We start from the raw sequence: 20,943 nt of genomic DNA, 5'->3' as shown, positions 1-20,943 counted from the left end.
AATAGGATTGAGGAGTTGCCCTGTCAGGTATCGAGCCTTATAATGAAGTTACAGAAATAATGTAGACAGATAAACTGACCAAATGAAATAACTTAGAGAGTCTGGAAATAGATCCCTGTATTTGGAACTTTGACATGTGACCTAAGGTGGCATGACAGGTAAGTGGGAAAAATAAGTATTCCGTAAGTGGAACGTATGGGAAAAAATTAGAACTGTATTTCACATGGTGACATAAAAATCAACATCAGATAAAATAACAGCCATTAAACAAAAACAAAAATGTTAAACTTTTAGTAGAAAATAGAAAATATCTTTTTGGCCTTGACATAAGGAAAGACACTGCTTTTTTTTTTTTTTTTTTTTTTAAATTTAGATTTTAGGTAGAGAACGGATAGTACAATATTGGTTTCAGGAGTAGAATTCAGTGGTTCATCCCTTACACACAACACCCAGTGCTCATCACAACAAGTGCCCTTCTTCTTTTTTTTTTTTTTTTTAAAGATTTTGTTTATTTATTTGACAGAGATCACAAATAGGCAGAGAGGCAGGCAGAGAGAGAGAGAGAGAGGGAAGCAAGCTCTCTGCTGAGCAGAGAGCCCGATGCGGGGCTCGATCCCAGGACCCTGAGATCATGACCCGAGCCGAAGGCAGAGGCTTTAACCCACTGAGCCACCCAGGCGCCCCAACAAGTGCCCTTCTTAATGCCCATCTCCCATCTAGCCCATTCTCCACCTCCCTCCCTCTGTCAATCCTCAATTTGTTCTCTAAGAGTCTTCTATGACTTGATTTCCTCCCTCTTGTTTTTTTCTATTCCTCCTCCCCATATGTTCCCTTGTTTTGAAAGGCACTGACTATAAAAGAAATAATGCTTGTAAAATTTCTCATATGAAATATTTTACCTTACTGAGTGCTCCTTCACCTTGATCATATCTTCTAATGTTTTTTTTTTTTTTTAAAGATTTTATTTATTTATTTGACAGACAGAGATCACAAGTAGACAGAGAGGCAGGCAGAGAGAGAGAGGGAAGCAAGCTCCCTGCTGAGCAGAGAGCCCGATGCGGGACTCGATCCCAGGACCCTGAGATCATGACCTGAGCCGAAGGCAGCGGCTTAACCCGCTGAGCCACCCAGGTGCCCCTCTTCTAATGTTTTTGAGATCAATTTTTTTTTAACCTCTTTAAGGATATCATTCTAATCATCTGCCTTTGTCCATGTCTTGCTATTTATCTTCCTGTGCTCAGGTAACTTCCTTGCCCCCAGAATTTGAATAGTCCCAAAGTTCAGATGACTGTGGCCTTACATTTGCATGCTGAACTGAAGGGGAGGAAGGAAGCCAAAGGAGGAGTCTGTCATGGTCAGACAAACTGTAGGTCTTGCATGCTGGTTGTATTTGATTTTTGTTTTTTTTGTTGTTAAAGATTTTTTTTTTTTTTTGGTCAGAGAGAGAGAGAGAGAGAGAAAGAGCATAAGTAGGGGGAACAGCAGGCAGAGGGAGAAGCAGGCTGTCTGCTGAGGAGGGAGCCCGATACAGGACTTGTTCTAAGGACCCTGGGATCATGACTTGAGCCAAAGGCAGACACTTAACTGACTGAGCCACCCAGGCGTCCCTGCTGGTTGTATTTGAATGTTCTCATAGTTACAGATTTCACTGTAAGATCTGTAGAGATTACCAGGTCTTTGGAACATTCTCTTAACCACAGAAGCCCCTTTCTTGAGCCAGTTTGCAAGTCTAGGTGGTCGCCTAGAAGGAGGCACACCAGGCAAAAGCAAAGCAAAGTATCTTTAAACTAGAGTTCGAGTGAACTGTGAGTCCCTAAATCTACACAAGTGGAGAAGGTTCTGTTTTCCTCTTAGAACAGACACATCTCCAAGGTCCTGGACTTGATCTTGGAGCTGAAAAGTTTCATTAGTTTAGGCGGAAAGAAGTCCTCTTTTTTTTTGTGCTAATTTTTTTTAAAAAGTACTTTTTTTAGTTATTTTTTTATACCCCACCCCACCTCCCATAAAGCTGAGACTTACTGCTCAGGAGTAGTTGGGCATCTAGTTGGCATCCCATAGGGATTTGAGTGTTTTGTCTTCAGTACAGAGGACTTTGAGGTTATGAATGACTCGTTAGTCCCCACCTGCTCACTTCGCCCACACAGCTAAACCTTCTTTTTTTTTTTTTAAAGATTTTATTTATTTATTTGACAGAGAGAGATCACAAGTAGATGGAGAGGCAGGCAGAGAGAGAGAGAGAGGGAAGCAGGCACCCTGCTGAGCAGAGAGCCCGATGCGGGACTCGATCCCAGGACCCTGAGATCATGACCTGAGCCGAAGGCAGCGGCTTAATCCACTGAGCCATCCAGGCGCCCCTAAACCTTCTTTTTAAAAATTAATTAATTAATTAATTTTCAGCATAACAGTATTCACTGTTTTTGCACCACACCCAGTGCTCCATGCAATCCATGCCCTCTCTAATACCCACCACCTGGTTCCCCCAACCTCCCACCCCCCGCCCCTTCAAACCCCTCAGATTGTTTTTCAGAGTCCATAGTCTCTCATGGTTCACCTCCCCTTCCAATTTCCCCCAACTCCCTTCTCCTCTCTAACTCCCCTTGTCCTCCATGCTATTTGTTATGCTCCACAAGTAAGTGAAACCATATGATAATTGACTCTCTCTGCTTGACTTATTTCACTCAGCATAATCTCTTCCGGTCCCATCCATGTTGCTACAAAAGTTGGGTATCCATCCTTTCTGATGGAGAAATAATACTCCATAGTGTATATGGACCACATCTTCCTTATCCATTCGTCCAGTGAAGGGCATCTTGGTTCTTTCCACAGTTTGGCGACCGTGGCCATTGCTGCTATAAACATTGGGGTACAGATGACCCTTCTTTTCACTACATCTGTATCTTTGGGGTAAATACCCAGTAGTGCAATTGCAGGGTCATAGGGAAGCTCTATTTTTAATTTCTTGAGGAATCTCCACACTGTTCTCCAAAGTGGCTGCACCAACTACAGCTAAACCTTCTTTTCATAACAGTGACAGTCCCTTGTCATTCCATGGGATTATGGTTTTCCAGAAGCTTTCATGCTCCTTACCACAGCCAGTGTATGGTCTTTCTCAAGCACAAATGTGTTCACCTGCTTCCTCTCCCACTTCTCTCTCCTTTTGATGGCTTCTCATTGTCTCAGAAGCTGCTCAGAAATCCAAACCCCTTAGCTTTGCTAATATGACACTTAGAGGACTGCTCCATCTTCTATCCTTTGCTTTTGAGATACTCCTGGTTTTACTGAACTCCCTTGACTCTCTTTCTTCAGGTCTCTGTGTATCTCCTCTTTCCTCTGCCAGGATGCTCTCCATCCTCCTTTTTAACCATTTTATTTTTGCTCTTCCTTGAGATTTCTGCTCTCACTTAGCTTCTGGCAAGTTTCCCCTCATCCTGCTAGCACTGGAGTAGTTACCTGTCCTCTGTGCTTCTCTACCTCCTGTCCAATCATCATACTTAAGATAGGATGTTTAGGTTATATAAGATTGATGAATCACAGACCTGTATCGCTGAAACAAGTAATACAGTATATGTTAATTAATTGAATTTAAATTTAAAAAATCAATATAAAATGTTTAGGTATTTACTAGGCTTCCTCCTACACTGAGCTCTAAGCTTTGCAAGAGCAGCTGTCTATACCTTGTTTGTTGTTGTGTTTCCCTTAAATTTAAATACAGTGCCTGGCACATGGTAGTCTCCTATAAATGTTTGTTGAATGAACAAATTTCCCTGTGAAGTGAGTGCTATAGCACTTACTTTCCTCCCATGTCCCCACCCCTTTAGTGCGTGGTGGGTGGAGGTTAAGGTCTTCCCATAAAGTCACAAAAGTGATGGTAGAAGCTGACTAAGGATTTGGCTTCCACCAGAGGAACCTATGTTGTATTGGAAGATCCTGCAGAAATGGCTGACCCAGGGCATTTCTTCCCCTGCTGAGTCTGTGATGAAGAAAACAAGCTGACAAAGATGCTTCTGGTGGGTGGGCAGTTGCACTGAGTTGTGGCAGCTGGGTGAATGGGTTTACCAACATGTGATACTTTCTTCACCCTCCCACTCCCTTCCTGTTCACAGCATCAAGCTGAGCTCCCAGTCCCCGGTTCAGGCCGGGGGTGATGAGAAGAACCAGAGGACGATCACTGTCAACTCTGCCCACATGGGGAAGGCGTTCAAGGTTATGAATGAACTGCGGAGGTACTTTTCCTCTTTTGTCTGTGCCATTTTGGAAAGAGCTTGTTGGGTGAGCGTCATCAGGGACTGAGAGCAGAAGTTAGGACACCACCACCTCGTGAATTCTCACTCTTCCCCACCTACTCTCAGTCACTTGGCTTCCGCTTTACGCTCCAGGCAAGACAGAATGGCTTTCAGAAAGCACTGTCTTTTCTTTGTATTTATTTAACACCTTTCATTTTACTCCTTAATCACAGGGGAATATATATATATATTTTTTATGGTTGTAGCAGCTCTGCATAAACTTGGTTTCCAACCGAACCAGCTGCTTAGAGACCAATAATAGAATGATTGCAATACTGATACGTAGTTGCAGATGAAAGATTGTGGATGCTACACATTTTCTTTTGGCCTCCTTCTCTCATTCCTTGGTCTGAACTTAGCTTGTTACAACAGCTCTGTAAGTGGATGGATACCTAGCTTCTTCAATGCAGTTTAACTCTGCAGAGAAAGAAATGTAATGCAAATGGACTCATCCTCTATGAGCTAATGGTGAGTGGTGTGCAGGCTATTTATAAGGCCGATAAGTACATTTGGTGAGCTTGTTGCAAGGCAGATTCAGGACACTGAACAAGTTTTTCTGTACAAAGGCTGTATACCCAATCTCCTCCTCACCAGAGAACCCAGAAGCTTCCTTTGCCCATGGTATTATTTACAGCGTTTTTCACCCTATTGTGAGCTATAATTGTAAATCTCCTCTTTTCTCTCTTGTTTATGAGCTCCCTGAGGGCGGGGGCAACTTCTGAATCACTCTGATCTCTAGCACCTGATACTTCTTGGGAGCCTCAAGGCATTTACTAAGGATGCCCAGAGGCACTGATGAGGTTCTGGGATGGATAGGAGTAAAAAATGTAAATAGTTCAATGAAAATAATCCTCTTATAGTACAAAATAGGTGTTATAAAGGGGAAGTGCATCAGGTGCCTGTCAGATGACAGATGTGCAATAATTGTTTCTGAAAGGCTACTGTGAAAGCAAGTATGTCACACTGCAGCTTTGGAGAACACTTTCTTAAGGGGATGATGTTTGAGCTAAATCATGAAAGACAAGTGAGAGTTAAAGAAATGACAAGTGGTGGGATTAGGGGGAAGTCTTCCAGGCAGAGAAAATGGCATAAGTAAAAGGTCATAGAGCTAAAAATGTGTTTGTTGAGTAGGGGGTTGAACTACTTTTAAACAAAAATTCTATCTGGTTCTATATTTGTTTCCTCATTTCCCCTTTCTGCAGGGCCCAGTCTTTGGCATTAAAAACCAAGTTAAATTAAATTTGCCTTATGCACTACTGCTCAGTTTTTATTAGGCCTCCTGCTAGATTTCCTGGAAGCTCTATCTGTAGTTGTCTGAAGCAGTGGACAGTGTCCATGCTTATGTTCATGCTTATGGGTACAGTTGTCTGGTCATTGAAGAATTTGTGTTGTATTCCATAGATACTAGTGATATTCCTCATTTAGTTTCCTTCAGTATGGCTTGTGTCTTTTGCCTGATTTGAGACTCCAGGTCTCCATATAAACAACCTAAATTGACATTTCAAGGAACTAGAAAAAGAAGAACAACTTAAGCCCAAAGTTATCAAAAGGAAGGAACTGTTGAAGAATAGAGCAGAGGTGAATGAAATGAGACTGGAAAGACAATAGAAACAAAATCAATGAAAGTAAGAAATGGTTTTTTGAAAAATTAAGTATAACTTTAGCTAGACTAACCAAGGAAAAAAGGGAAGACTCGAAAGAGGAGACATTACAGTTGATATCACGGAAATACAAATGATCATAAGATGCCATTTGTATGTCAATTGTAATTGTATGTAATTGTATGTCAACAGATTGGATAATCTAGAGGAAATGGATAATATCCTTGACATGTAGAGCCTGCCAAGACTGAATCATTAAGAAATAAGAAAATCTGAACAGACCAGTAATGATTAAGGAGATTGAATCAGTAATATAAATCTTCTAGTAAAAAAAAGAAAGAAAGAAAGAAAACAAAAGCCCATGACCAGATGGTTTCACTGGTGAATTCTATCAGAGAGTCAAAGAAGAATTAATGCTAGTCCTTCCCAATTTTTCCAAAAACCTGAAGAGAAGGGAACACTCTCAAACTCATTTTAACAAGGCCAGCATTACCCTGATACCAAAACTCCTCGATAAGGGCACTACAAGATGAGAAAACTACAGCTTAGTGTTCCGATGGACGTTGATGTAAAAATTCTCAACAAAGTACTAGGAAACTGGATTCAACAGTACATTAAAAGGATCATATGCTGTGGTCGAGGAGTTTATATCTCCATGGTAAAAGGACGATTCAACATATGCAAATCAATCAATGTGATATACCATGTAGAGTGAAGGCTAAAAATCATATGATCCTCTTGATAGATGCAGAAAGTGTGTGACAAAATTCAGTACCCTTTTATGATGAAATCTTCCAACAAATTGGATAGAGAAGGAACATACTTTAACATAATAAAGGTCATGTATGACAAAGCTGTAGTTGTCATCATACTCAATGGTAAAAGGTTGAAAACTTTCCTTTGGAGGTCAGGAACAAGGCAAGGTTGCTTACTCTCATCGTTCCTATTGAATAAGTTCTGGAAGTCCTACACAGAGCAAGAAAAAGAAAAGTCATTCATATCAAAAGGAAGAATAAGATTGTCTCTGCAGATAACATGATCCTATTTATAAAGACCCTAAAGATGCCACCATAATACTCTTAGAACTGATAAACAAATTTGGTAAAGCTGTAGGATACAAAATCAACATATAAAAATCACCTGCATTTCTATATATGAACAATGAGCAATCTGAAAAAGAAAGAAAACAGTTCCACTGACAGTAGCATCAAAAACAGTAACATACTCAGGAATTTAACTGAGGAGGTGAGAGATCTGTACACTGATAACTATTAGACATTGTTGAAAGATATTGAAGAAGACAAAAAGAAATGGATAATATTCCACTTTTATGGATTGGAAGAATTAATATTGTTAAAATGTTCATAATACCCAAAGTTATCTATAGATGCAACCTCTATCAAAATTCAAATGCCGTTTTTTTGCAGAAATAGAAAAAAATTCTAAAACTGTATAGAACCAGAGATGACCCTGAATAGCCAAATCAGTCTTGTGAAGGCAGAGCAAAGCTGGAGATACCACATTTTCTGATTTCGAACTATATCACGGAGTGTAGCAATCAAAACAGTATGGTACAAACATCGATCCAGGAACATAATTGAGAGCCCAGAAATAAACCCACAAACATATGTCAACTAAAATTTGACAAGAAGCTAGAATACTTCATGGAGAAAGGTAGTCTTTTCAATCAGTGGTGTTAAAAAAACTAGACAGGCACATGAAAAATAATAAAATTGGACCTGTATCTTACCCTGCTCACAGAATTTAACTTGAGGTGGATTAAAGACTTAAATGTAAGACCTAAGACTGTACCACTCTTAGAAGAAAACAGGAAAATCCCATTTTGTACATGAAAGCAGTAGAGAGATAGCATTTGTAAAAATCACAGAATCCACAGAAGTAGTGTTTTCCCAGTGATTTGGGCATCCCTGAGCTCAGTTTATTTGACACATAGAATAACCATTACAATCTTGATCTTCCCTTTTTCCTTTTTTTTTTTTTTTTTTTTTTTTTTGGCAAATGGAGCACAATCTGTATATGTTTTGCCAGGAAATCTCTAATACAGGTTTAGACATAGATTTCCCTTTTATTTTTCTTTTGATTTAAAAAATTTCCATTTTTCTGTTTTCTTTTTTTGGGAAAAGGAATATATTATAGAACATTTAGAAAATACGGATGAGCAAACAATCATCTACAATTTTAATACCCAGTGGTTACCATTGTTAACACTTGGAAGAGTATTTTTCCTTTAAAACCAGATGACCAGAATTTTTTCTCTTAACCCTATATTGAACAAATTGTTGTTTTCCTTAAATTTCTTTTTACTTATTTTCAGTAAAATCTTTGCCACATGTGGGGCTCCAGCTCACAACCCTGTGATTAAGAGTCACATGTGCTACCAACTGAGCCAGCAAGGCACCCCGATATTGAACAAGTTTTTTATGTCACTGACTATTCTACACTGTTTTTTAAAAAATTTTTAAAAAAGATTTTATTTGTTTATTTGACACTCAGAAATCACAAGTAGGCAGAGAGGCAGGCAGAGAGAGAGGAGGAAGCAGGCTCCCCGCTGAGCAGAGAGCGTGATGTGGGGCTCGATCCAGGACCCTTGGGATCATGACCTGAGCCGAAGGCAGAGGCTTTAACCCACTGAGCCACTCAGGCGCCCCTCTACACTGTTATTTTAAGTGGATGAATGATTTTCTATGTTTTTGGTTAATTTTTGAAAAACAGTTCCTTGTTGGTAGATGTCTAGGTATTCCAGTCCCTTGTGTAAATAGCACCTATAGGAATTATGTTGGGAGCAATATAACATAGTGGTCACAAGCATAGACCTTGGAGGCAGGCAGCCTGGTTTTAGATCTTGGCTCCAGCAATCCAGTTCTATGACCCTGTACAAGTTAATTAATGTCCCTGACCTCACTTTTGTCAACCATAAAATGAAGCTAATAATAGTTCCAGGGTTGCTGGCTTGTTAAGAGGATTAGTAAGTCAAGTGCTTAGAACACTGATGGCACGTATATTACTGTTGTTAAATACTGGTGCATGTTCACAGTTATTTCTATGGAATTAATTCCTTAGAAGTAGAGGTGCTGACTTCAACAACCTGTAGTCTCGTAATCGTAATACCAATTCCTTAGATACTGTCATGAAGCCCTGGCGTGTAGAGAAAGTTCTGTAATTGTTAGCTATTATTCTGATGACGATGATGTACTAAGTAAGCGCTGGCTGGGCTCAGTTGCACGAAGGTGGCAGTAGATTAGAGAGTGAAAGTTTTGTTCTCAATGAAGCTTGCATTCTAGTGGTGTTTAAAGATTTTATGAAGTTCTAAGGTACTTCATCGCTTTAAATTCTTTTAATTTCTAAAGCATTAAAGATATGGCTAGTTTTTAAAACTAGAGTGGAATGGGTGGGTGAAGGAGAGAAAGGGAGCCTGAAAAGATACTTCATTGATCTGGGTGAGCTTAATGTGACCTGGAGGGAGGCATACTTTGTTTGAATGAAGGTCTGGTAAAGCATCTTGCTGTCCAGGGACTAAGCTAATGAAATGTTCCATGATATTCCAGGGACTGGGGGTTATTTCTTGCACTGTTTTCACATCTCCCTTCTGTAATTTTAAGCTATTTTAGTTCATGCACACATGTTCTATGCAATTTATGAATCACACAATTCACGAGTTTCCTATTCTTTTTACTGCCGTGGTAGAGAATGGGCTGTTGGCATGGTAACCACCTAGTCTTCCTCTTCCTTTTGCATTTTATCGCTCCGCTCTCCTCAGACCAATAGCTGCCTCTGGGCAACAGCGTCCTAATGGACTTTGGTTCCTGATTTGCCATCCAGCCAGCAAGTGGGGATGTGGTTCTTTTTGGAATAACACCCTGAAAAGGGGAGACAATCTCTTCTATCCCATTTTGACAGTTTTAACCTTCACAAACAATTCTCTGCCCTCATCCTTTTTTTTTTTTTAAAGATGGTCTGCCACTGTGCCTGTATTATTAGTAATGAACCATCTTAGCACATTGCTTTTTGTTTTTCTTTTTTTGGTAAAGGCTTTATTAATATGTAATTCATATGCCATATAATATGACCCATTTATAGTATCAACTTAATGGCTTTTAGTATATTTACAGAATTGTGCAATTCACAGTGGATTTTAGAATATTTTCATCATTCCCTCCCCCCCAAAAAAATCCTATATATTTTAGCAGTAATCCCACTACTCTCCCTATTCCCCCACCATTAATCTACATTCTGTCTCTACGGGTTTGCTTATTTTAGAATGATGTAATATGTTTTTTTGTGATCTTTCTTTCTTTCTTCTTTTTCCCCATTCAAATTTTTTTTGATGGTTCTCAAAATTCTGTGACAGATTCTTGGTCAGGCTGTTTCCATTAAAAAGTACTGATTTTAAAAACTATTAACTTAATTTTTTTATTATGTTCAGTTAGCCAGCATATAGTACATTCTAAGTTTTTGTTGTAGTGTTGAATGATTCATTAGTTGCGTATAACTTAAAACTGCCACACACACACACACACACCCACACACACACACACACACACACATGCTATAAATGGTCCACAGAATATTCTCCTTTCCTTCTGAAGGTTTTATGATGCATTGTTATCACAAGTACTTAAAGGTCCAGTTGATACACCACAACAATCTGAGACTGTTCTCCCACCACTGATTAAGACTGGCCTGGCAAATACTGGGGATAATATTTACCTAGCCTTCTGAGCTTTCTGGGCAGATGTGGTGACCTTGCCAGCTCTAGCTGCATTCTTGTCCACTGCCTTGATGACACCCACAGGAACTCTCTGTCTCATGCACAAACAGCAGGATAGTCCAGAGGAGGATAGTCAAAGAAGGTCTCAACACACATAGGCTTGCCAGGAACCATATCAATGATGGTAGCATCACCAGATTTCAAGTACTTTGGACCATCTTCTAGCTTTTTTTCCAGAGCGATGGTCTATTTCTTCAGCTCAGCAAACTTGTGAGCAGTGTGAGCTTTGTGACAATCCCACACAGATATGTATCCAACACTGATTTAGGCTGGATGGTTCAGGATAATCACCTGAGCTGTGAGGCCAGCTGCTTCCATGGGTGAGTGATTTTTGCTGTCACCAGCCATATTGCCATGATGAACATCTTTGAAAGATATGTTCTTGATGTTGAAACCCACATTGTCCCCAGGAAGAGCCTCACTCAGCTTCATGGTGCTTTTCAACAGACATTACTTCATTTGTAACATTGACTGGAGCTAAGGTGACCACCATGCCAGGTTTAAGAACACCAGTCTCCACTCATTCCACAGGAACAGTACCAATACCACCAATTTTGTAGATGTCCCAGAGAGGCAGATGCAAGGGCTTGTCAGTTGGATGTGTTGGTGACAGAGTGCAATCCAGAGCTTCAAGCAGTGTGGTTCTACTGGCATTCCCATATTTCCTAGTGAGTTTCCATCCTTTGAACCAAGTCAGGTTAGCTCTTGACTCTAGCATATTGTCACCATGCCAACCCGAAATTGGCACAAATGCTACTACTGTGTTGGGGTTGTAGCCAGTTTTCTTACTGTAGGCGCTGGCTTCACTAACGATTTCCTCATATCTCATCTGTTGGTAGGGTGGCTCAATGGAATCCATTTTGTTAACACCAGCAATTAGTTCTTCTACACATAGTGTGTAAGCCAGAAGAAGGGCATGCTCATGGGTCTGCCCATTCTTGGGGAAACCTGCTTCAGATTCACCACCAGCAGTAGCAACAATCAGAACAGCAGTCAGCCTGAAATACACCTCTAATCATGTTTTTCATAAAGTCTCTGTGGCCTGGGGCATCAGTGATGGTCACGTAATACTTGGTGGTCTCTAATTTCTGCAGGGAGATAACATTGGTGATACCATGTTCATGTTTAGCTTTCCATTTATCCAAGACCCAGGCATACTTGAAGGAGCCCTTTCCTGTATTGCAGCCTCCTTCTCAAGTGTTTTGATAGTTGTTTTGTCAATTCCACCACATCTGTACATCAGATGACCGGTAGTGGTAGGTTAGCTCGACTGTATGTCCAGTGACAATGATGTTGGTGGGAGTCTTTTCCTTTCCCATTTTGGTTTAGGTTTAGTGGTGGTTTTCACGACACCTGTGTTCTGGTGGCAAACCTACTGTGAAAAAGTTTTATGACTTACTTCTCAGGATAATGTTTTTAAGGCTTATCCATGTTTTATCATGTTTCAATATTTCATTTCTTTTTATTGCTGCATAATGTTACACTCTCTGGGTATATCACATTTGAGGCCAGCCATCTGGCTGTTATGGGTAGTGCTGCTGTGAACATTCACATACACATTTTTGTGTGGATGCCTGTTTTCATTTCTCTTGGTCATATACCTTTTGGTGGCTGGGTCATATGACAACTACATGTTTAACTTTTGGAGGAACTGCCAGACTATTTTCCCAAAGCACTGCACCAATTTACATTTCTGCCAGCAGTGTATGAAGGTTTCAGTTTCTTCATATCCTTGCCAAAAACACTTGTTATTTTTTGTGTTTTTGATTCTAGCCATCCTAGTGTCTGAGGTAGTATCTCATTGTGGTTTTTTTTTATTTTTATTTTTTTTATTTATTTATTTGTCAGAGAGAGAGTGTGAGAGAGCGAGCACAGGCAGACAGAATGGCAGGCAGAGGCAGAGGGAGAAGCAGGCTCCCCGCCGAGCAAGGAGCCCGATGTGGGACTCGATCCCAGGACGCTGGGATCATGACCTGAGCCGAAGGCAGCTGCCCAACCAACTGAGCCACCCAGGCGTCCCTCATTGTGGTTTTGATTTGTATTTTTCTATGATCATTAATGGTGTTGAGCATCTTTTTGTATGCTCATTGGCCATTTCTATATTTTATTTGGAGAAATGCCTACTTGGATCCTTTGCCCATTTTAAAATTGGATTATATGTCCATTTTTTTTTTTAAAAGATTTTATTTATTTATTTGTCAGAGAGAGAGGGAGAGAGAGCGAGCACAGGCAGACAGAATGGCAGGCAGAGGCAGAGGGAGAAGCAGGCTCCCTGCTGAGCAAGGAGCCCAACGTGGGACTCGATCCCAGGACACTGGGATCATGACCTGAGCCGAAGGCAGCTGCTTAACCAACTGAGCCACCCAGGCGTCCCTATATGTCCATTTTTGAGTTAAAGGATTCAAGTCTTTCGACAGTCCAGATATAAGCATCTTATCAGATATATGATATGCAAAGTTTTTCTTTTGTTCTTTGGGTTGCCTTTTCACTTTTTTGATACCCTGATGGTGTCTTTGGAAGCACCAAGTGCTTGGTGTCTGTTTTTTTCTTTTGTTGTTTGTGGTTTTGGTGTCCTGTGTAAAAAACCATTGTCTAATCAGAAGTCATGAAGCTCTACCCCTGTTTTCTTCTAAGGGTTTTATAGTTTTAGCTCTTATATTTAGGTCTTTGATCTATTCTGAGTTAGTATTTGTATATCATGTGAAGTAGGGGTCCTATTTTTGTGTGTATGATATCCAGTTGTCCCAGGACCATTTGTTGAAAAGACTGTTTTTTTTTCCCCTGAATTGAGTAGTTTTGGCACCCTTGTCAAAAATCCATTGACTGGGGGAGCCTGGGTGGCTCAGGCAGTTAAGCGTTTGCCTTTGGCTCGGGTCATGATCTCAGGGTCCAGGGATTGAGTCTGAGTTGGGCTCCCTCTCAGTGGGGAGTCTGACTTTCCCTCTCCCTCTGCCCCTTCTCCTCCCCTGTTCATGATCTTGCGTGCTCTCACTTACTCGCTCTCTCTCTCAAAAACAAATAATTAAAAAAAAATCCATTGACAGTTTTGGGCAGTAATGGAAATCACCAACAAAATGAAAAGGCACCCTAGAGTGGGAGAAGATACTTGCACATGATAAACCTGATAAGAGGTTTATATCCAAAAGACATAAAGAACTTCTACAGCTTAACACAAGAAGAACGGGATGCCTGGGTCACTCACTCAGTTAAGTATCTACCTTCAGCTCAGGTCCTGATGGTCCTGGGATCAAGTCCTGTGCTGGGCTCCTTCCTCAGTTGGGGAGCCTGCTTCTCCCTCTACCTGCTCTGCCTGCTTTGCCTGCCACTCCCCCTGCTTGTTCTCTCTCTCTAACAAATAAATAAAATATTAGAATTTTAAAAATACCAACACCAGAAGAACAAATGATCTGATTAAAAAGGGGCAGAAGATCTGAATATATATTTTCCAAGGAAGACATACATAAGGCCAATAGACACATGAAAAGATGCTCAACATCACTAATCTTCAGGAAGCACAAATCAAAACCACAATGAGATACCACCTTATAGCAGTCAGAATGGCTAGTACCAAAAAGAGAAGAAATATCAAATGTTGGTAAGGATATAGAGAAAAGGAACCCTCGTGCACCAATGGTGAGAATAGAAATTAGTGCAGCTACTGTGGAAAGCAGTGTGGAAGTTTCTCAAAACATTAAAAATAGAAATACCAGGGGTGCCTGGGTGGCTAAATGGGTTAAAGCCTCTTCCTTCAGCTCAGGTGATGATACCAGGGTCCTGGGATCGGTCCCCACATCGGCCTCTCTGCTCCATGGGGAGCCTGCTTCCTCCTCTCTCTCTGCCTGCCTCTCTGCCTACTTGTGATCTCTGTCTGTCACATAGATAAATAAAATCTTTAAAAAAAAATAGAAATACCATATAATCCAGGAATTCCACTACTGGGTATTTACCTATAGAAAATGAAAACACTTAATTTGCAAAGATATATACACCCCTGTGTTTATTCCAACATTATTTATAATAGCCAAGATATGGAAATAACTTAAGTGTCGATTGATAGATGAATGGATGAAGAAGTCTTTGTGTGTGTGTGTGCGTGCGCGCGTGTGTGCATTCCATTATGTATATGTATATAGACTAGAACATTACTCAGCCATAAAAGAGATGCCATTTGTGACAACGATAAAACTAGAAGGTATTATGCCAAGGGAAATGAGTCAGACAGAGAAAGCCACATACCATATAATTTTACTTATATGTGGAATATAAAAGAAACATGAATTAAAAAAAAAAAACCCAAACAGACACAGGCTTGTAAATACAGGGCATAAACTGGTGGTTACCAGAGTAGAGGGGAGTGGGGAATGGACAAAATAGGTGAAGGGAATTAAGAGGTACAGAATTCCATTTCTGAAGTACAGAAGTCATGGAGATGGAAGGTACAGCATAGGGAATACGGTCAGTAATATAATAACGTGGTATGGTGATAGATGGTAGCTACAGTTACCATGGCGAGCACTGTGTAATGTGTAGAATTGTTGAATCACTCTATTGTATTCCTGAGACTAATACGACATTGTATATCTGTTATACATCAATAATAAACATTTAAAAAATAAATGATAAAATGTTTAAAAAATGAATTGACTGTAAATATGAGGGTTTATTTCTGGATTCTCAATTCTATTCTGTTGATCTTTATATTTATCCTTCTATTATTACACACTATTTTTAGCTTTGTAGTAAGTTTTGAAATTGGGAAACATGAGTCTTTCACCTCTGTTCTTTTTCAAGATTGTTTGGCCATTCCAGATCTCTTGCATTTCCACATAAGTTTTAGGGTCAACTTATCGATTTCTGCAAAGAAGCCAGCTGGGAGTTTGATAGAAATTGTGTTGAATCTGCAGAACAATTTGGGGGAGTATTGCCATCTTAACAATTTTAAGTGTTTCAGTCCATGAACACTGGAGGTCTAAGTCTTCTTTAATTTCTTTCACTCTTTCTTTTTTAAAAATTTTTTGGTGGGCAGAAAAGTGAAGTTTATTCAGTGATAGTACAATGCTCCCAGAGAGGGAGGGGACCTGAGAGGGTTGCCCTCTTCTTTAATTTCTTTCAACTGTGTTCAGTAATTTTAGAGAATAGGTTTTGCCCTCCTTAAGTTTATTCTTTATTTATTCTATTTGATGCTATTATAAATGGAATTTTTCTTAATATCATTTTTTGTTCATTGCATGTGTATAGAAATACAGTTGATTTTGTATATTGATATTATATTGTGCAACCTTCTTAAACTCATTTGTATTAATTTTTTTTTTGGTGGATTCCCTATATGATTTTCTATATATGAAATCATGTCATCTATGAGTAGAGATAGTTTTATATCTTCCTTTTAAATTTATATGTTTTTCATTTTCATGTTCTGTTTCATTTTGTTGCTTCATTGCCCTGGCTTGCCACCCTAATCTTCTCTTACTTACCAGCAGTATTTGGTATAGTTGATTATTCCTTGCTTTTTTGTAGCCATCTCTTCACTTGACTTAATGGACACCATAATTTTTTGGTTTCCCTCCTGTCTCAGTGGTTATTTTCTCATTTCTTTAGCTGGTTCTTTCTCTTCCTTCTGAACTCTTAACCATCTCCCACCTTTGAAATTAAGACTCATGTATCCATTTCCGTATTTGATAAACCCCACTTAGATGTCTAATATGCAGCTCTAATTTAACCTTAAATGGAGTGTTTTGTGGGAAAAAAAGAGAAAGAAATGTTAACATTTACTGAATGTTTACTATTAGCACTATTCATTATCTTGTTTACAACACATCTGAATTCTGATACCCAGAGGACATGAACCCTGGTCACTTGGATTCCAGGGCCTGAGCTTCCTTCCTAACAGCTATCCCAAAGTGTATAGCCCTACTTTTTGTTTCTTGAGATTGTCCTTTGGAGTAGGGTTGGGACAGCTCAGGAAAAAAAAAATCCTATAGGGTTTCCAGTCAACGGAATTAGAAATGCTTCTGAGCCATGCAGTGCTTCGGAGCTGTGGCTTCTCTTTTCCATACAGACTGGTTACACTTCAGTGTGCAGACAGGCTTCACCGTTCGCAGGCAAAGCCTACATTGAGTTTCTGGTGAGTTCGTCTTGGTCACTTTTCTAGGTTGCATTTTTTCTCGCCTTCAGATACACTTCCAGTCCCACAGAACTGTTCTCATTCATCTGCTTAACTGGAGTCTCCATCTTTATTCCTCATTCCTTCTTGTCTCTTTCCCATTTGTTCATGAACTATCAGCTCTTCTGGCTTTGTGCAAGACATGCCACTCCAGCATTTCCCTTTCAGCACCTGGCTCAGCTTTTGCTCAGCATTTCTGACCCATCTGTTTTACTTTTCCTTGTTAAAATACTGATTACAAGAACAACAACAACAAGTTGTACTTTTTTTGGGGGGGGGGGTTAGTCTTTTTTTTTTTTTTTTTTTTTAAGATTTTATTTATTTATTTGACAGACAGAGTTCACAAGTAGGCAGAGAGGCAGGCAGAGAGAGAGAGAGGGAAGCAGGCTCCCTGCTGAGCAGAGAGCCCGATGCGGGACTCGATCCCAGGAACCTGAGATCATGACCTGAGCCGAAGGCAGCGGCTTAACCCACTGAGCCACCCAGGCACCCAGTCTTTTTTTTTTTAATTGAAGTATAGTTGACAAGTTACTTGTACTTTTAAATAGTGATGAGAGAACTCCATTGTCTCCCTAGAATCTTTTTTTTTTAAAAGATTTTTATTTATTTATTTGACAGAGAGAGATCACAAGTAGGCAGAGAGGCAGGCAGAGAGAGAGGAAGGGAAGCAGGCTCCCTGCTGAGCAGAGAGCCCGATGTGGGGCTTGATCCTAGGATCCCAGGATCATGACCTGAGCCGAAGGCAGAGGCTTAACCCACTGAGCCACCCAGGCGCCCCTTTCCCTAGAATCTTTAATGAAAGTTAAGTGCAAATGTTGGGAATACATTTTTTACAATAAATTTAGGCCAGATTAAAAACTAGCCTATTCTCAGGTAGCATTTGTAATTGATTTGGTACCCACAGCGGATATCCCTTTAAGAAAGATAGAATACCGTAGTGAGATTGTCCAAGTTCTCATAGCCGGTTAGGGGCAGAGCCGGTTCTCTTCCCAGTTGAGCTGGTTTATTCTGATAAAGTTTGTATGTAGGGTCTGCCGTCCACTGTGGGGTGAAGTCTCATCCCCAGGTTTTGCCTCTTGCTTCCCAGAGATCTCACCTTTCCCAGAAACCCTCTCCTGGGGACTTTATTCTATTCACCTTTCCCTATTGGGCCTAATTATCTTTCCCTTTCAAAGTATCAGCCCATCATGAGTCACTATGGTAGTATATCCAGAGTCAGAACTAGATACAGAACTTAGCCTTCTGTGGCTTTGGGCCACCTCTCTGAACTTCATAGATCATCTGGCATTTACAGCTCCAGCCTTTTCAAGCCGTAGGATTCTATGATAAGCAATCTTGGGCTAACATCTGAATAGTTGGCAAACGCTTAATATGCGACACAGGGATGACAAATAGGTAGCTTCTTTTCCATCATTTGGTTCTGGCAGGCTCATTATAGCCATTTCATCGCTGTCACATGGAACCCGGCCATGACTCAGACTTCTGAGTCCAGTAGCGCCCTAGGTAACCACTGCCACTAGATTGCAGCTGACATGTGTTTGTCCTGTCTTCCCTCCCACATTTAGTGCTTCACTCTGAAGGAAGGATTAGTGGTAACCGGGTTACCATAGATGTTAGGAACATGGGATCTGGGGTTTAGCTACCTGCATTTGAATCTTGTTTCCACTACTCCCTTTTTGTATGACCTTGAGAAAATTACTTCTCTGGGCCACAGTTTCCTTTTTTGAAATATGGAACATAATAATAATGCTACCTCATGGGGTTTTAGAGAGGAATAAATGAAATATTAGGTATAAGGAAGTGCTTAGTACAGTGCCTAGCACATAGAACCTAATGTTAACTCTTGGAAGGCTGGTGGCAGAAAAATTCTTGGGTCAAAACGGTCTTGTGGCACCCTTTCAATCCTTCAAAATTGTCTGATATCCATTCTGTCTATGAGTGTGGATGGATCCCTTTTTAAAGTTTATTCATTTATTCATTTATTTACCAAAAATTTAGGGCTTTCTGTATGCTGGGCTTGCACCCAGGTGTCTAGGATCTAACAGTAAACAAGTCCCTTTCAGAGCGCACAGTGTAGTGGAGATGACAAGTAAAAAGGTAGTTACAGTAGCCTTATTAATTGCAGAGATTGGAGTTTCAGGAGTAATCCAGGGTATTTAAGCTGTTGAGGAGTAACCTTCTTGGCGATAATGTTAAATCTGGGTGGGAAGATGAATACTTGAGGCCTCCAGACCTGGCTGGCCTCTTACGAGTATTTCATGGGTATTGGATCCCTTGGGGGATTGATAATGTTCTCGCTGGTGGCACACCTCCGAGGCATGCTCATGCTCCTTGGCATTCAGCCAGTCACCCAGCTCATAGCTCCAGACTTTCCCCGTTGCTCTCTGAGCTGCTGTCCCAGGGTCTCAGAGCAGATAGAGTTGAGAAGCAGAGATGTGCAGACAAAGGAAGGAGACTTGAAGAGGCAGCTCCTGGATAGTTGGATCTCTCTGTGTGCCTTAGGAAAGCATGAACGCCAGGCTCATCAGGGACTTGGAAAGTTAATGAGCTTATCCCCCTACCTAACTCAGTATGGCAAATGTCCCTGACAGCCTTGTATGGTGGCAGTGTGGAATCTGGGTGGAAGGAAAAAAAATGCCCTTGTGTGGCTGGGGTTGGGCATTGGTGCTGTGACCCATGCTGTCCCCTCGCTGGTGTTTTACAGTAAACAGCTGTTGTGTGACGTGATGATTGTGGCGGAAGATGTCGAGATAGAAGCCCACCGTGTGGTCCTGGCAGCCTGCAGCCCCTACTTCTGTGCGATGTTCACAGGTACGGTGAGCAAACAGTGACCCACAGTTACGGGCCCACAGCCCCGCTGAGGGAATGTTTTGCGGGGTGGCATGAGGGGAGGGAGGAAGGAGGATGCCATGACATGAACTGGGAGGGGCTTCTGTGTGTCAGAGACTATGTTTTGCCCCATGGAGGACTTGATGCAACCAGCCTGGCGTGCAACCCCTTGCCCGCTCTGAGGAAAGAAGAGGTGGAATCGGAGCTTATTAGTTCTCAGACTTCAGCGTGCATCAGAATCGTGCAGGGTTGCTTTTAGACATGTAGGCTCTTGGGCTCATCCCCACGCCTCTGATCTTTCATTTTGCAGATGGGAAACACTGAGGCTAAGAAAGGGGAAGGAACTTGCCCCAGATCACCCAGGATATGGGTGGAACTTGGCTTCTTGATACCTTGCCCCGTGCTGGACTAGTTTGTCCTTCCCTAGCCATTCCTCCCAGGCAAGGTCTACCAACCTCCTTGAGCCTTTACAGGAGTGTAGAAGACATTTGGAAGAAGTGATGGTAGGGCTTGGAGGGGATAATAAGACAGGAATTTTCACCATCTGGCGTTCAGTTTCAGTACCTTTGCCAACTTTCTAGAGAAGCCATCCTTCTTGTGCATGCCAAATAGCCCTGTCCAACTAGTTCACATGTGAGACTGAATTCCTCGAAACCCGTGGGTGGAGCTTCCTGTCTGTAGCACCTTGCAGCACCTCCCCTGCTCTACAAATCATTGCTGTCCAAGGGCCAGCTGGGCTGGGTGAGACCCTTGGACTGGGTCAGGTGTCCCTTCTCCACGTTTGCCAAGTACCCAGTGCTGCTTTTGAGCGTGGTCACTATCCCTCTGTGTTCTTGTCGGTTTCCTGGGGTCTGCTGTGCCTGTGCTCTGGGGTCTGGTATATCAGCTGCTTCTCATGCTGCAGGTTTTTTGTTTTTAAATTTAAAATTTTTAAGAGATTTTATTTATTTGTCAGAGAGAGAGATGGAAAGAGAAAGCACACACAAGCAGGGGGAGGGGCAGAGGGAGAAGCAGATTCCTTGTGGAGCAGGGAGCCCAATTCGGGGCTCGATCCCAGGACCTTGCGATCATGACCTGAGCTGAAGGCAGAGGCTTAACTGACTGAGCCACCCAGGCGTTCCTCATCCTGCAATTTACAGCTCAGGTGTCTCCTCTGAGAGGCCTCCTCTGATGACTCTCGCCATAGTTCCCCGCTATGTACTTTTTAATAACATTTATCCCTCTCTAAAAATCCTGTTGTTGGTTGTCGATGTGTTTTTTATCTTTCTCTCCTCACTA

General features: G+C 41.2%; 1 protein-coding gene across 9 annotated transcripts in view; it reads left to right on the top strand.

The window, feature by feature from the left end:
- KLHL3 (kelch like family member 3) overlaps nt 1-20,943 on the top strand; it is a 302,089-nt gene that overhangs the window by 194,217 nt on the left and 86,929 nt on the right. For 8 of the 9 annotated variants that reach the window (XM_047729680.1, XM_047729681.1, XM_047729682.1 and 5 more), the window contains 2 exons: nt 4,104-4,223; nt 19,541-19,647. In XM_047729680.1, coding sequence (XP_047585636.1) covers nt 4,104-4,223; nt 19,541-19,647 — 227 coding nt within the window. The remainder of the gene's footprint in view (nt 1-4,103; nt 4,224-19,540; nt 19,648-20,943) is intronic. The other variant, XM_047729689.1, reaches the window with a different exon arrangement.

The sequence above is a fragment of the Lutra lutra genome, chromosome 5 (assembly GCF_902655055.1).
Source record: "Lutra lutra chromosome 5, mLutLut1.2, whole genome shotgun sequence".
Classification (NCBI taxonomy): Eukaryota; Metazoa; Chordata; class Mammalia; order Carnivora; family Mustelidae; genus Lutra; species Lutra lutra.
Note: the sequence above shows the minus strand (reverse complement) of the source record. Positions and strands in the feature narration are given on the sequence as shown.